Genomic DNA, 17,713 nt, shown 5'->3' on the forward strand with positions numbered 1-17,713 from the left:
GGGCTGTGGGGACAATATTGCAAGCAAATTTGTGACCGACAATTGGTAGTGGTGATGGCACACAGCACATCACATGGTTGTGCACTCAGTAGTTGCACTTACATAGTAAACGAAGAAGTGCATTAACACAGTGTTGTTGTTGCTGTATCCACTGGCAGTGCATACGGTAATACTGGAGACAGCACTGGCAGTGATAGAGTTGGGTATGTACTCTGATATTGAAATTACATGGTCGACGAGTCAATAACAGACAATGTATGAGTGTTTAGTCAAATCAGGCATGTAATGATGCATAAAATTAATTTTCTCTACTTAATATATGACGAATATAGTAATGGAAGGACTCTAAGGGAATACAAATAACTCAAGGAACAAAGGTAACAATTAACTGAAAAGCTGAGGCACTGAGCTGCCAATATGCATATTAACGATGGTTTTATTTAAAAAGACTGAGAACGTTGTTAGGTTTTGAACATATTCATCTATGGAGCCGCAGACTGCATATACAGCAGAGTCCCACTAATCCAAATGTTCTATTAATCCGAACATGAAAAATGTTAGTCTAAGTATAGATAACTGTGCAGTTCATACACACTATTTTAATTTATATAGTACAGTAAACGCGTATTAGAAAACTTGGCAAGAAAAGAAAAGCTGTCAAATTTACTAAAATACAGCGGACATTTTATCCCTACTTTTTAGATGACAAAATCTCAGCCATTGTTTTTTGGCGTAATGAAGACAGTCTGTTGTATGACGCATAGCTGTGCCATCGTCTCATAAACATCAAATTAGCAGGTGTAGCAGTGGGCTCTTGCTCCAAATAACGTAGCACAAGATCAAGGGCTTCTGCTGCATCACTGTGTGGCACCAGCTCTCCTTTGTCGCTTTCAGGCTCATTGTCACTTCCGTCACAACTGTCCCCTTCTTGCTGGTCTTGAGTCACAGCAGCAACTAAATCAGTGTCAGTGAGGTTCTCCACACATGGCCCATCCATTGCCATCCACTAATCTACGTCTCCTTCACATCTACATCCAGGGATTGTCTGTATCATCTTTAGTAGATTTCTCTCTTCATTTTCAACTAGGTTGTCCTGAAATTCAACAGAAGTCCACAGTTTTCTCCACATTTATCTCAGAGTATTTTCTGAAATATTCTGCCATGCCTCAGTGGCCCAATAAACAACATCCTTCACATTGGTCTTTTTTTATTTTGTCCACTAAAGGAATGCTATCATCTTGGATCAGCATTCTTAAAAATTGTTTTTTGTAAATCGGTTTTAATGTTTGCAGTACGTCCTGGTCCATCGGCTATAGAGGTGGTGTAATATTCGGTGGCAAAAACTTTGCCACAATTTCTTCATCACATAATTCCTCGGTGCTGGGGTGAGATGGTGCATTATCAATCAAAAGGATTGCACGGAGAGACAAAGGATTTCCCTTAGAAAACTGCTGAACAGAAGGAACAAATTGGCCATGAAACCATTCTTTGAACAGCTTACCATTCATCTGTGCTTTTTTCTGGTTGCGATAATATACAGGGAGGGGCCTCATGTTACAGTTTTGAAAAGCTCTGGGCCTAGCAGATTTGCCGATCTGCATTAAAGGCAGTTTGTGATTACCAGCAGCATTGCTGCATGCTAACAAAGTCACATGGTCTTTGCACATTTTAAAACCAGGGGCATGGTTTTCTGCTTTTGAAGCCAGGCTTTTTGTTGTCAATGCCTTAAAATTAAGGCCAGTCTCGTCAGCATCATAAATTCTTTGGGGAAAATACTTTCCCACTCTTATCATTTTTTTCACACTCACCCAAGTATTTCTTCGCTGCATTACGGTCAGAAGATAGCTTCTCTCCAGTAACTGTTAGCTGACGGATCCCATGACGTTTTTCATATCTGTCCAACCAACCCATACTCATCACCATTCATTAACTTTTTCCGGTAAACAGCCTTCTCCTGAACCAGTGCTCCACTCAAAGGATTTCCCCTTTCTCTTTCCTGCTTGAACCAAAGGAAAAAGAGCTTCATCCACTTTATTGTACTGGGCCTGTTTCAAAGTCTGCCGAATCTCGAGTGTTTTTCCTGAAGACATGGCACAGGACTGATCCAAGCTTCACTCAGTTCTTCTTCCAATCACAAATGGTTGCTTTACCAACACCCAGTTCTGTTGCCAGTTTAGATACATTCTCATCAATTGTCTATCTGCTTCAAAGCATTCAGTTTTTCTTTGAGAGTTAACGTTGTACATTTCTGTTTACTCATGTCAAAAATACGTACGCCACTAGACCTGAACAAATAAAATGCAAGTGTTACGCGTGCCAGCGATTGATAACTAACAAAACAAAGTGCTTTGCGAGCCAACTCGCAGTGCACTGACCTCAGATACTACAAGGGTCTCAACAATATACAACTACGAGGGCAGGGAGTGAGAGTGAGCCATTGCTCCTATTTGTTACCATGGTGTACCTATTTATCCACTTGGTATACATCGTTTTAGAAACTCGTCACCATAATTCTGGCTAATCCGAACAAATCGGTAATCCGAACAAGGTCCGGTCCCAATTAGTTTGGATTAATGGGACTCTACTACAATATGTATGGCTGAATTGTACTGGCTGAGTGCAATACGAAAGCACTGCAGTTGACTGGGGAGAGAGGTTATGCAAGGTGGAGTTGGTGAGGTGAGAAAGGAGGTGGGGAATGGGAGTGAGGGTTCGATGAGGGCAGCCGCAACCTGGGAGGGAGAGACAGCCGGCACATGGGATTTGAATGTGGTGGTGACAGAATGTGGTCAACAAGCAAAATGCACCATACTAGTGTTTTTGTGTGTATGTGTACTCCTATACCTCTAAATAAGGATCTGTCCAAAAGCAAGTGATATTCTCAGTCTTGTACATGTGCCAACAGACAACACAGAGCCTCAACTACTCAACGAGTTGTTACCTTTAATCCTTAAATTATGTATAATTAAAACTAAACTAAACTCTGTCCAAATGGATCTCAGATGGCCCAATGGTACCAGCCGAACTCCATGTTATCCTCAGCCAATAGGTGTCAGCAGATGCGAATATGGAGGGGCATATGGTCAGCATACCACTCTCCCGGCTGTCCTCTGTTTTTGTGACCGGAGCCACCATTTCTCAGTAAAATAGCTCCTCAATTGGCCTCACAAGGACTGAATGCACCACGCTTGCCAACGACATTCAGCAGACCTGGATGGCCATCCATCCAAGCCCAACAGCACTTAACTTCAGTGATCTGATGGGAACTGGTGTTACCACAATGGCAAGGCATTTGGCAAATTATTTATAATTAATCTGTGAAAATTTTACATGTCATGAACACCGATTACATCACCAACAGGCACATATCAGTAATATTAGACTGTGAATATGTTAACACATTATCAGCAGTAACAGTAACTGGATATTATTACGTAAGTAAAACTTCTATATTTCAGACAAATGGAAGGCAGTCAACCGGCAAACATGTCAGTGGATTTGTCAAGCCTGTGCGCAGCTGAATCCTAAGGAAAATTAAAACAAACAGTAAAGAAATGTTAACTTCGACTGTGATGTATACAAAAAACAATTTTTACCTTTTAGCCATATTTTATACAGAGCAATGTATGGCCCATAATGCACCAAAATTAACATATCCAGTATACACAGTTTCCATTCCAAACTCGTTAAGGAAAATGTGATGGGTTACTTAATTTCAAAGCATTTTAATATTTATGATCAGTAACAAAAATATAACCACTTTGTAAGAAGCTGTAATGTACGATCACAACATGTGGAAGTATCAACTTTTTCTAAACTCAATAATTTTGTTAACCTCACTTGATAAGACCATATAGCAAAGGAAAAAGGCGAATCTCTGAAAATTGGTTACAAACTTTTTACATGCCTCCAAAACTTTTTAACTTCTGAAATGGACATAATATTGCTATTCTTTTAAGGAGGTCCAGCATATAACATGACAGACCTCACTATGTGATTCCCCACTTCCTTTCTTCAACACCTACATATGGCTACCTGCATCTCCGCCCCAGACAGACAAATAGTTTCTGTTTCACTGATATTTCACCCAGGCGATCCTGGCCTTCAATTTAACACAGGGCAAATTGTTTCCCTCCCTGCACAATCTATCCCACATTATCGGACTCTAAATATATCTGAAAGACAGGCAACACAACATCCATGTGAATCCCAAATAAAAGCCATAATCAATATACAGCTGGACCTTACCACTCAAATCATAAAATTATTTCAAACACATGCACCTTACTCGAGCACATCTGTGTCACTGGCATACAATCAATATGACTCACGCAGGAATATCCTCGCAATTTCTTTACGAAATGTTGTACAAAGGAAATAGTGATTCTGGCTTCACAACTGTTTATCACAACAACACTAAATTCTCCCTCCCTGCACAATCTATCCCACATTATCGGACTCTTTTCATTACAATAAGAAGTAATTACTAACATCACTTGTTGACCAAGGATTACTCACTATTTCATGTTCATATTATACATACAACGCTCATTACCTCCTCCGGTATTGGCAACTTGTTCAATACCAGGTACAGCTGTGGCAGGGCCTGCAGGTGGTGGTGGAAGTGGCGAGTTGGGATCACGTGTAGGTGCTAACGGAAGTCGAGGCCCTGTCTCTGGGTTTTTGCTGTATACATTTTCACGTGGAGACAGTATGTGCATTTCCCGTAGTTTTGAGCTTATGCATTCCACCCATTCCATCATTAGGTCCCTACATTCAATCACAAGAAAATAAAAGAACTAGTTATACAAAAATTACATGGATCCTTTCTTTTGCACTACTTAACTATTAACAACAAAGTGACGTGAAATATTCTTTTTAGTATTAACAACACAGTGACATGAAAAATTCTTCTAAGTTAATGTAAACTTTTCGTAATGAGGAGCCCTGGTACCGAATCACAGACAGCAAATTAAAAAAATAAACAAAAACAACTGATAAGCAAACATTTTGATTACAGGTGTATACATGCTGTAAACAGTAGCAAGCAGTCTGATTATTTTATAGGATTGAAAGCAATGTTTCTCCAAATTTATAACAAGGAAACTATTTCTCATTACTGATGACTGAACTGAGTGTAATTTTCGGCAAACTGTGGGCATGAAAATGAAGTACAGTTCCTAAATGAAATAATATTAACAGCAGCTCATCATTACATTTATCTCGTAACAGAAGAAACTGGAAGGAAGACTTACCAGGAAGGTGCTGTAAGACGGACAACATCAGAACTCAAGGTAATTACAAACTCATATTCATCTTCTTGGGGACAGATCGTAGGTGAAACATGCAAGCAGTTGCTGAGAGAGACAAACCAGTCTGGCTTATGAGTAACAGCTTTGTTCTTACAGTTATAAATTTCAAGTAGTGGCTCCGAATCATCGTGTACACAAAAAACAACCCAGACGCGTTCACCTTTCTGTTGAAAGAATAAATATGCCATGATAAAATGTTTGCAACAATAAGGAGTACAAGAGTCACCTTTTCAAGCTTTAACAAACAATCATTAGTTTGTGTGACTGAGATGTGAAATTACTGTTTTAAAATTTGTCATTTATTACTGTCAAAATAATGATAGCTCATAAAGTTGCTGAGTAGTTTGTTTACAGTGAGAGTCTAAAGGAAACTAAGATTTTATGAGATCATAAGATTTTTGTAAAGGTCCAACTCAACAACAATACCTCAATTTGCTGTATTCAACTAGTGTTATCAACCAACTTCAGAAAAGATTGTTTGCAATTGGTTCATAAAATTTAATTACCATGGTTGTGCTTTGGTCAACACTGAATTTCATAGAGGCCGAACAAAGCTGGTTTTTGTTCAATGCTATGCACAACACAACTCAAAACAGTTAGACAATGGAAACCCTGGGTAGGAATATCAACAACGTGAGAAAAGAGAGACTGCTACTTACTGTAAAGATGAAACTTTAAAAGTTGCAGATATGCACAATTAAAAGATACTTACACATTAGCTTACAGCCATAGCTTTTGTCAGAAAAACAGAGACACACACCATTCACTCACACATGTAAGCACACCTCACACGCACATGGCCACTAACTCCAGCAAATTGGGCCAGAACACATTGTGGCAAGATCTGCTAGAGTTCGCAGTTGTGTGTGTGAGATGTGCTTGTTTGTGTGAATGAATGGTGTGTGTTTCTCTTTTTCCGATGATGGGTATGGCCAAAAGCTTATGTGCAAATGTCTTATAACTGTTCCTGACTGCATCTTAATATGTCACCTTTACGGTTATTTTTAGGCTTGAAGATTATCATTGATTACGATTGAAACTAGTAATCAAGTGTGCATTTGTGCAACTGACATTAAAATAATAAAACTTTTTAAAAATATCTCAACAGTTGTGGAATCTCCTAGAAAATATGTCATCCATTACTTACACTTGCATTCAATATTAACATATTTCTCCTTTTCGCAAAAGGCTATTACAATTGTAAGTCTTCATTTTTCATCCTCTTCACCTCTGCTGTGATTGGTTATCTTGCTGCCCAAAAAGCAAAACTCATCTATTGCTTGTAGTGTCTCATTTCCTAATCTAATTCCCTCAGTATCACCTGATTTAATTTGACAACACTATATTAATCATGTTTTACTACCATTGTTATTCACCTTCTTTTTAAGACTATTCATTCTGTTCAACTGATCTTCCAAGCCCTTTGCCATATCTGGCAGAATTACAAAGTCATCAACAACTCTCAAAGTTTTTATTACAATCTACAAATGCTATAAATGTGGACCTGCCGTTCTTCAACCTTACTCCCAAGGTAAGTTGTAGGATCAGTATAGCATTTTTCTGAGATCCACACTGATACACTATGCGATCAAAAGTATCCGGACACCCGGCTGAAAATGAATACAAGTTCGTGGCACCCTCCATCGGTAATGCTTTAATTCAATATGGTGTTGGCCCACCCTTAGCCTTGATGACACCTTCCACTCTTGCAGGAATATGTTCAATCAGGTGCTGGAAGGTTTCTTGGGGAATGGTAGCTCATTCTTCGCGGAGTGCTGCACTGCGGAGAGGTATCAATGTCGGCATTCCAAAACATTCCAAACGTGTTCTATAGGATTCAGGTCAGAACTCTGTGCAAGCCCGTCCCATTATAGAGATTTATTGTCATGTAACCACTCCGCCACAAGCCGTGCATTACAAACAGGTGCTCGGTTGCGTTGAAAGATGCAGTCACCATCCCCGAATTGCTCTTCAACAGTGGGAAGCAAGGAGGTGCTCAAAACATCGATGCAGGCATGTGCTTTGATAGTGCCATGCAAAACAACAAGGGGTCCAAGCCCCTCCATGAAAAACGTGACCACACCATAACACCACTGCCTCCAAATTTTACTGCTGGCATTACACACGCTGGCAAATGACGTTCACTAGGCATTTGCCATACCCACCTCCTGCCACTGGATTGCCACATTGTGTACCGTGATTCGTCACTCCACACAACATTCTTCCACTGTTCAATCGTCCAATGTTTATGCTCCTTACACCAAGCGAGGTGTCATTTGGCATTTGCCGGCGTGATGCGTGGCTTATGAGCAGCCACTCGACCGTGAAATCCAAGTTTTCTCACCTCCCACCGAATTGCCATAGTACTTGTATGGATCCTTATGCAGTTTGGAATTCCTGTGTGATGGTCTGGATAGATATCTGCCTATAATGCATTATGACCCTCTTCAACTGTCGGCGGTCTCTTGTCAGTCAACAGATGAGGTCAGCCTGTACGCTTTTGTGCTGTATGTGTCCCTTCAGTTTCCACTTCACTATCACATCAGAAACAGTGGACCTGGGGATGTTTAAGAGTGTGGAAGTCTTGCGTACAGACGTATGACACAAGTGATACCCTATCACCTGACCAAGTTCGAAGTACGTGAGTTCCGAGGAGTGCCCCATTCTGCTCTCTCACGAAGTCTAATGACTACTGAGGTCGCTGCTATGGAGTACCTGGCAGTAGGTGGCAGCACAATGCACTTAATATGAAACTCTTATGTTTTTGTGGGTGTCCAGATACTTTTGATCACACAGTGTATTATCTCAGATTAGCTTCTATCACTCATTCCATCCTTCTTGTAGACGACTGCTGGAATTTACAACAATGAATTACTAAACTATTATATCAGTAATACTCGCAACACCTGTCAGCTCATGCCTTCTTTGATGTTGCAATTACTACACTCGTCAAGTTTGGAGCTACTTCGTCCATATCTTATATCCTGCGTACCAGACAGAATAATTTTGTCATGGTTTATTCTAAGAAGTATCTTCATAATTCTGGAGGAATGTTCTCTCCCCAGATGCCTAATTTTGACTTAGATCTTTCAGTGTTCTGTCAAATTCTTTGCACAATGATGCATCCTGCATCTCATCTCATATTCTATCTGCTTTATACGACTCTTCTATATATTCCCTCCAACTTTCTGTCTTCCATTCTTTGCTTTATACTGGCTAGCCATCAAAGCCCTCAATGTTCACAGCCATCTGAGCTCTCTAAGTTCATACAGCTTCTCTTATCTCCAACAGTTCCCTTAACTTTCCAATACACAACTTTTACATTTTCTATAGCACAGCATGCTCCTAAAGCTTTGAAATGCTCTAGCCATTTCTGCTTTGCAGTTTTCTTGCAGTCACTCTTATATTTTAGATAAATATGTTCTGTTGCCAGCTTCATTTTTCGATACATTCCTATTTTCTCCTTTTAGCAATTAAATTTATTGTGTGTTTATTCAAAGATTCCAAGTGTTTGAATATCCCTCAGGTGGTTTTACTGGTTTATTTCTCAAAGCTGTCCATTAATCTTCTATTATACCTACTTATTTTGGATATCCCAGTCAGTTTTTTTGCCTTATGCTCCCTTTGAAATCCTCACCAAACTCTGAATGTTTAAACTTATCCAGGCTACTAGCTCCTTACACTGTTTCTTCAGTTTTTATCTGCATTCCACAACTAAGAAATTGTGATCAGCGTCCATGTCTGCTATACATCTTGACATGCTTCCAGGTCTCTTCCACAACTACAATTTTCTTTTGTGATTTTCACAGTAAGTGTTAGCAATAAATAAATTGTGCTTTGTGCCAAATACTACCAGGTGGCTTCCCCTTTAATTTATTCCCCTGGGTCCATATTCTCCTACTATTTTTCCTTCCCTTCCTTTTCCTACTAACAAATTCCAGTGCTCCATCAGAATTAACACTGCCTGCCGATCCTGTAAACCTTGCCCTTAATTTGTATAGCTGTTTTAGAAACTAGATGTCTCTAGCAACGCAATGAAGACCAATCAAGCCCATCAATATATGTGATTTCACACTTAAAAGTGAGAAATATCATACCCTGTCAAATGAAGGGATCAGCAGCCTACAGAAATTTTTGTGTCCTGTCTAACACAGGATTGGCAATCAAAGTGTTAAATTTGTGTGTCCTTGATATACTAAATAATTTCTTTTATCTCACCACAGACATCTTGAATCCCTTCGGGAGCTACGGAGATTGTACTCCTGAGTAGGGGAGAGACTTAGACCCTATTCTGACTCTGGTGAGCCATTCAGTATCCTGTACGTAGTAGTATACCCTTAGTCCCATTTTCTTAATCATAATTAGAAAAGAGTATGACATTATGTAACATTAATCTCAACTGTTGCACAATTTTTTTGTCAAATTACTCAGTACTTACTAGAATTTAGAAACTAAGTATTTGTTGAAACTTCCTGGCAAATTACAGCTGTGTGGTAGACAATACTCGAACCTTGGAAGGTGCCACAAAGTTCTGTATCAGTGCACAGTTATCTGCAGAATGAAAATTTCCCACCAGAGACATCTCCTAGGCTGTGGCCAAGCCATACCTCTGCATCAACCTTTCTTGCAGGAGTGCTTACCCCACAAGTTTTGCAGAAGAACTGTGAAGTTTGGAATGTAGGAGTTGAGGTACTAGCTGAAGTAAAGCTGCGAAGTTGGAACATGAGTCATGCCTGTGTAGTCCAGTCAATAGAGCACTTGCTTTGGTGAGGCAAAGGTCCCGAGTTCGAGTTTCCATCCACACACAATTTTAATGTGCCAGAAAGTTTCATATCAGCTCACACTCCACTACAGAATGAAAATTTCACTCTACATGTTTGCTATTTGTATTTTTGTCTTTCACCTGGCACTTGTAAACTAACAGCAACTAGATTACCTTAGGAAATGCTCCCATTCTCTTCTCCACTGTCAGTTTTCTCAGCAAAGCATTCTTGTGAATTTCACGGAAGAGTACATTTGCAAAGGGTCCAGTTTGTGACTCATCTTGCCTTACACTGCCAGCTGTATCATCTAAAAATAATAATGAAGGACCCATTCTACATAAATATGCTGTAACTGCAATATAGCAACTGGCACAAAGGCACGGGTATTTTTATATTAAGGTAAAGGTACTAATGGCTGGGATCTGGTGTAACTGCACTGTTTAATGTTTTGAAAGGGTCAATACTGTGGGGTAACACTTGTTTGCGGCAACAGAGTAATAAAATGAAAGGTTTACTTCACTATTATTTAATTAAACAGTAATTAAGCTCATACAATGTTATTGTTGTTTAATTAAACTAAGATTAAACTGTAATTTTGGTAATATATGTTTACCTTGGTAATACAAAGACAGCTATTCCTTCACGTTCACAAAGTGCGCTGCATGCCTGCTTGTGTTGTGAAAAACGCTCGAATATTAATATAGGTAATTTTAATGGGAGAAAGTGCTTTTATAACAACTGGTTACAATGTAACCAGTGTACTTTGGAAACATTTATGTTGTCTACCACAGAGATATGAAGAGTCAAGGAAAAGAAAGAGCTATGCCCAGTTTTATACATTTTACAAAACAGTATTTCTATTTAAATCTTTTTTCTATCTTAAAATTCTGTAACATTTACACTTATTTTGCAAAATTACAAACTTTACATATTATTCTGTAAATACCAGATGATCAAAAAGTCAGTATAAATTTGAAATCTGAATAAATCATGGAATAATGTAGATAGAGAGGTACAAATTGACACACATGCTTGGAATGACATGGGGTTTTATTAGAACCAAAAAAATACAAAAGTTCAAAAAATGTCCGACAGATGGCACTTCATCTGATCAGAATAGCAATAATTAGCATAACAAAGTAAGACAAAGCAAAGATGATGTTCTTCACAGGAAATGCTCAATATGTCCACCATCATTCCTCAACAATACCTGTAGTTGAGGAATAATGTTGTGGACAGCACTGCAAACCATGTCCGGAGTTATGGTGAGGCATTGGCGTCGGATGTTGTCTTTCAGCATCCCTAGAGATGGCGATCGAACACGATGCACTTGCAACTTCAGGTAACCCCAAAGCCAATACTCACACAGACCTGGGATGCCAAGCATGACGAAAGTGGCAGCTGAACACATGAGCATCACCAAACGACGCGCGCAAGAGATCTTTCACGTGTCTAGCAATATGGGGTGGAGCGCCATTCTGCATAAACATCGTACGTTCCAGCGGGTGTTTATCAGCCAGGCTGGGGATGATGCGATTCTGTAACATATCGGCGTACCTCTCACCCGTCATAGGAGCAGTCACTGACGTTTTGCTGTCCAGCGCCATCTGTCAGACATTTTGTGATATTTATTTATTAATTTTATTTATTTTTCTAATAAAACCCCATGTCATTCCAAGCATGTGTGTCAAGTTTTACCTTTCTATCTACAATATTCTGTGGTTTATTACATTTCCAAATTTATACTGACTTTTTGATCACCCGGTATATAACAATATTATTGAATATTTATTCAGACTCTTGATGCTACATGGTAAAAAGTTAGTAGGAATAACGTATACAATTAAAGAAGAGGCTCAGTCCATAAATTCAAAGTATCATTTCATTTTCCTTCATTACTTCGAGTAAGAATCAAATTATACTTAAAAAACAGCACAAGATTGCCTATTCTGTGAATTTCACCCAATAGAAAGACAGTCATAATATTTTTGTGCTTCTATCAAAAATGTTTAAAATAAACAGATCCTGGTATTTGTCATGAGAGATGTGCAGTAGGTACGAAAATATAATGTATAACAATCTAGAATTTAAAACTATATTGTAACAAAAAGGAAGTAAGGTTTGGAGATATCATACGATCTTACCGGTACAAAGAAACTCAGGCAAGACAAACTCTAGTCAACTCGGTCCTTCAGCTGGATGAGCCAATTTAAAAGCAGCAGTCTCCCAAGATCCATAAGTCATCCTGAACTTGACAAGTCTTGGGTGATATCTGTCTATGATGAGTTCTCTAACTATACATGCAGAAAAGGGACCCTTCTGCTTTTAAAAAGGGCTTCAGGAATGCAGTCAACTGGCAAAAAGTTTCAGATATAGCTTCAACAAAATCTGACCAATCTGTTACAAACAGTTTATCCAATCTTTGGGGACTTCTGTGTGAGTTTTCTGGTTTGTATGTGCCATGTTTTATTACATTCCAAATAAGAATGTCCTCTTATTGCTAATGTTACTCTGATAGTGTGAAATATTCTCCCTAGTATAAGCAAACTGCGCAAAAATCAAATGTGGGTGTAGTTCTTGTTTTGGCTGGAACGTGACTCAAAAAATATCAAGATTTTTTGTGGGCATGTGAAGGTAATTGTAACAAAATGTATGGATCATTGAACAAACGTCATCACTACTTTTTCTGACAACACATTCAGGATAAAGGAAAAAATGCACACTCTGGATTTGATGAACAATGGATGTTTAAAGCTTACATAAATAATTGACATTTATAACACACAATTTTAGTTATGATGTCAGGCACAGGCAAATTCTTGCCAAAATCCATACATATGGCTTCCTTTTCCAAGTTCTCTTAGCTTTTTTCCTTCCTCTAATAAAACACGGTGGCTTGCAAATATGTGAAAATCATTTGAAGTTTTCAAATTTTTCAACCAAGACTCAACATTTCTTGTTTCTGCTACTTCAACACACTGTTGTTTATCGAATTCTAGGTATTTCACTTTGCCTGCATATTCGTCACAGATGCTACATGCATCTGTATAAGGATACCAAAAGGAAATACTGAACTTCAAATGAAATACGTCTCTCTATGTTTCATAAGATGTCTTACTAGTTAAGTATGCCTCTTTGAATAAATTGAATGTAGTATTTACATCCAGTTCCTCAGAAAGTATACTTAAGTTGATTCTTTTAACCCATAACAATTGTGTATTCCAGGAAAGAGGCAATTGTTGTTGTTGTTGTTGTTGTCGTCGTCTTCAGTCCTGAGACTGGTTTGATGCAGCTCTCCATGCTACTCTATCCTGTGCAAGCTGCTTCATCTCCCAGTACCTACTGCAACCTACATCCTTCTGAATCTGCTTAGTGTATTCATCTCTTGGTCTCCCTCTACGATTTTTACCCTCCACGCTGCCCTCCAATGCTAAATTTGTGATCCCTTGATGCCTCAAAACATGTCCTACTAACCGATCCCTTCTTCTAGTCAAGTTGTGCCACAAACTTCTCTTCTCCCCACTCCTATTCAATACCTCCTCATTAGTTACGTGATCTACCCATCTAATCTTCAGCATTCTTCTGTAGCACCACATTTCGAAAGCTTCTATTCTCTTCTTGTCCAAACTAGTTATCGTCCATGTTTCACTTCCATACATGGCTACACTCCAAACAAATACTTTCAGAAACGACTTCCTGATACATAAATCTCTATTCGATGTTAACAAATTTCTCTTCTACAGAAACGCTTTCCTTGCCATTGCCAGTCTACATTTTATATCCTCTCTACTTCAATCATCATCAGTTATTTTACTTCCTAAATAGCAAAACTCCTTTACTACCTTAAGTGTCATTTCCTAATCTAATTCCCTCAGTGTCATCTGACTTAATTCGACTACATTCCATTATCCTCGTTTTGCTTTTGTTGATGTTCATCTTATATCCTCTTTTCAAGACACTGTCCATTCCGTTCAACTGCTCTTCCAAGTCCTTTGCCGTCTCTGACAGAATTACAATGTCATCGATGAACCTCAAAGTTTTTATTTCTTCTCCATGAATTTTAATACCTACTCCAAATTTTTCTTTTGTTTCCTTTACTGCTTGCTCAATATACAGATTGAATAACATCGGGGAGAGGCTACAACCCTGTCTCACTCCTATCCCAACCACTGCTTCCCTTTCATGCCCCTCGACTCTTATGACTGCCATCTGGTTTCTGTACAAATTGTAAATAACCTTTCGCTCCCTGTATTTTACCCCTGCCACCTTCAGAATTTGAAAGAGTATTCCAGTCAACATTGTCAAAAGCTTTCTCTAAGTCTACAAATGCTAGAAACGTAGGTTTGCCTTTTCTTAATCTTTCTTCCAAGATAAGTCGTAAGGTCAGTATTGCCTCACGTGTTCCAACATTTCGACGGAATCCAAACTGATCCTCCCCGAGGTCCGCATCTACCAGTTTTTCCATTCGTCTGTAAAGAATTCGCGTTAGTATTTTGCAGCCGTGACTTATTAAACTGATAGTTCGGTAATTTTCACATCTGTCAGCACCTGCTTTCTTTGGGATTGGAATTATTATATTCTTCTTGAAGTCTGAGGGTATTTCACCTGTCTCATACATCTTGTTCACCAGCTGGTAGAGTTTTGTCATGACTGGCTCTCCCAAGGCCGTCAGTAGTTCTAATGGAATGTTGTCTACTCCGGGGGCCTTGTTTCGACTCAGGTCTTTCAGTGCTCTGTCAAACTCTTCACGCAGTATCTTACCTCCCATTTCGTCTTCTTCTACATCCTCTTCCATTTCCATAATATTGTCCTCAAGTACATCGCCCTTGTATAAACCTTCTATATAGTCCTTCCACCTTTCTGCCTTCCCTTCTTTGCTTAGAACTGGATTGCCATCTGAGCTCTTGATATTCATACACGTGGTTCTCTTCTCTCCAAAGGTCTCTTTAATTTTCCTGTAGGCAGTATCTATCTTACCCCTAGTGAGATAGGCAATATGTTGCTTAATTTCCAGGACCTGTGCCCATGTTTCCCTCTCTTATCAATAGGGTCATTCCTGGTAGTTCAAAGACTAGGCACTAAATACTGAATTTTTCTTTTTGATATGCCATGCATTGCCACAAATGCCTTATGAAGAACTACAATTTCTTTCATTCCATCCCATAATTGTGCTCTAACTCTGTAGTTTTACATCTACATCTACATGATTACTCTGCAATTCACATTTAAGTGCTTGGCAGAGGATTCATCGAACCACAATCATACTATCTCTCTACCATTCCACTCCCAAACAGCGCGCGGGAAAAATGAACACCTAAACCTTTCTGTTCGCGCTCTGATTTCTATTATTTTATTTTGATGATTATTCCTACCTATGTAGGTTGGGCTCAACAAAATATTTTCGCATTCGGAAGATACAGTTGGTGACTGAAATTTCGTAAATAGATCTCGCCGCGACGAAAAATGTCTTGCTTTACTGACTTTCATCCCAACTCACGTATCATATCTGTCACACTCTCTCCACTATTACGTGATAATACAAAACGAGCTGCCCTTTTTTGCACCCTTTCGATGTCCTCCGTCAATCCCACCTGGTAAGGATCCCACACCGCGCAACAATATTCTAACAGAGGGTGAATGAGTGTAGTGTGTCTCTTTAGTGGACTTGTCGCATCTTCTAAGTACCCTGCCACTGAAACACAACCTTTGGATCGCCTTCCCCACAATATTATCTATGTGGTCTTTCCAACTGAAGTTGTTCGTGATTTTGACACCCAGGTACTTAATTGAATTGACAGCCTTGAGAATTGTACTATTTATCGAGTAATCGAATTCCAACCGATTTATTTTGGAACTCATGTGGATCATCTCACACTTTTCGTTATTTAACGTCAACTGCCACCTGCCACACCATACAGCAATCTTTTCTGAATCGCTTTGCAACTGATACTGGTCTTCCGATGAGCTTACTAGATGGTAAATTACAGCATCATCTGCAAACAACCTAAGAGAACTGCTCAGATTGTGCTCAGATTGTCACCCAGGTCATTTATATAGATCAGGAACAGCAGAGGTCCAAGGACGCTTCCCTGGGGAACACCTGATATCTCTTCAGTTTTACTCTATGATTTGCCGTCTATTACTACGAACTGCAACCTTCCTGACAGGAAGTCACGAATCCAGTCGCACAACTGAGACGATACCCCATAGGCCCGCAGCTTGATTAGAAGTTGCTTCTGAGGAACGGTGTCAATAGCTTTCCGGAAATCTAGAAATACGAAATCAACTTGAGATCCCCTGTCGATAGCGGCCATTACTTCGTGCGAATAAACAGTTAGCTGCATTGCACAAGGACGATGTTTTCTGAAACCATGCTGATTACGTATCAATAGATCGTTCCCTTCGAGGTGATTCATAATGTTTGAATACAGTATATGCTCCGAAACCCTTCTGCAAACCGACGCCAATGATATAGGTCTGTAGTTCGATGGATTACTCCTACTTTCTTAAACACTGGTGCGACCTGCGCAATTTTCCAATCTGTAGGTACAGATCTATCGGTGAGCGAGCAGTTGTATATGATTGCTAAGTATGGAGCTAATGTATCAGCGTAATCTGAAAGGAACCTAATTGGTATACAATCTGGAACTGAAGACTTGCCTGTATCAAGCGATTTGAGTTGCTTCGTAACCCCTAAGGTATCTACTTCTAAGAAAGTCATGCTAGCAGCTGTTTCAAATTCTGGAATATTCCATTCTTGTGGACTGCATTGTTAAATCTTGCTTCACATTCATCTGCCCTATGCCTTCTACACTGTGCTGTAAGTACATAAATGAAACTATATAAATAAGCATTCTGCAAAACTACAGATTCCATTAAGTTCGGGACTTTATGTACTAACCCTCTTTCCAGTTTCATGTGGACTGAGCTCTTTCTTTCCCTGTACAGCTTCGTTTCAAAGCTCATTTACAGTATGACAACTAATTTTTTCCCATTTATTATAGCAGGAAAGATAGGGTCTGTAAAATGTAAACTTTCACGGCCGGAACTGTCATGATTAATAAAATTCTTTTCCGGGCTATTATGCCGTGGTCTGATGGATTTCGCATTGTAACCCGACGTTTCGTCCCCATCTGCGGAGGACATCTTCAAGGGGGGTTCGTGGCTTCTGTTAATTTCCGAAACACACACTGTCTCACTACTGACTGCAGCAAATTTTTGTTTTCGCGTGCTCCCGCGCATAGGCGTGACGTCACATGTTTTGAATCCGCAAGCGCAATTGGCCGTTGTCGGTTGCCGCCATCCGCTGTTGCTATCATCCCATGGCAGAAGACTGGTACACATCTTCTTCAGCACCAGCATCCAGATGTCATTCAATTTCACGTCCTCCTCCTTCCTATTAAAATTCCTGGGGTGTTTCATAATCTCTATAGCCTCTCTGTAAAGCCTTTCATGATATCCGCTGCCACCAAGACTCTATGGCTTGCCAAAGGTCCATAAACAACTTGTTCCTCTGAGACCTATAGTGAGTGCCATTGGCTCGCCCACCTATTCTATTGCCAAGTTTTTGACAACGCTATTACGGCCGCATGTGGGACGATCGGACTCCTATATCAAGAATTCTGCACATTTCATCAG

At 39.5% G+C, this 17,713-nt stretch overlaps 1 protein-coding gene across 5 annotated transcripts in view; it reads right to left on the reverse strand.

Moving 5' to 3' along the window:
* LOC126366014 (uncharacterized) overlaps positions 1 to 17,713 on the reverse strand; it is a 143,258-nt gene that overhangs the window by 102,220 nt on the left and 23,325 nt on the right. For all 5 annotated transcript variants that reach the window (XM_050008867.1, XM_050008868.1, XM_050008871.1 and 2 more), the window contains 3 exons: positions 10,249 to 10,382; positions 5,256 to 5,476; positions 4,556 to 4,770 (listed from right to left, as the gene is read on the reverse strand). In XM_050008867.1, the coding sequence (XP_049864824.1) occupies positions 4,556 to 4,770; positions 5,256 to 5,476; positions 10,249 to 10,382 (570 nt within the window). The remainder of the gene's footprint in view (positions 1 to 4,555; positions 4,771 to 5,255; positions 5,477 to 10,248; positions 10,383 to 17,713) is intronic.

Source organism: Schistocerca gregaria, chromosome 4 (assembly GCF_023897955.1).
Source record: "Schistocerca gregaria isolate iqSchGreg1 chromosome 4, iqSchGreg1.2, whole genome shotgun sequence".
NCBI classification, from domain to species: Eukaryota; Metazoa; Arthropoda; class Insecta; order Orthoptera; family Acrididae; genus Schistocerca; species Schistocerca gregaria.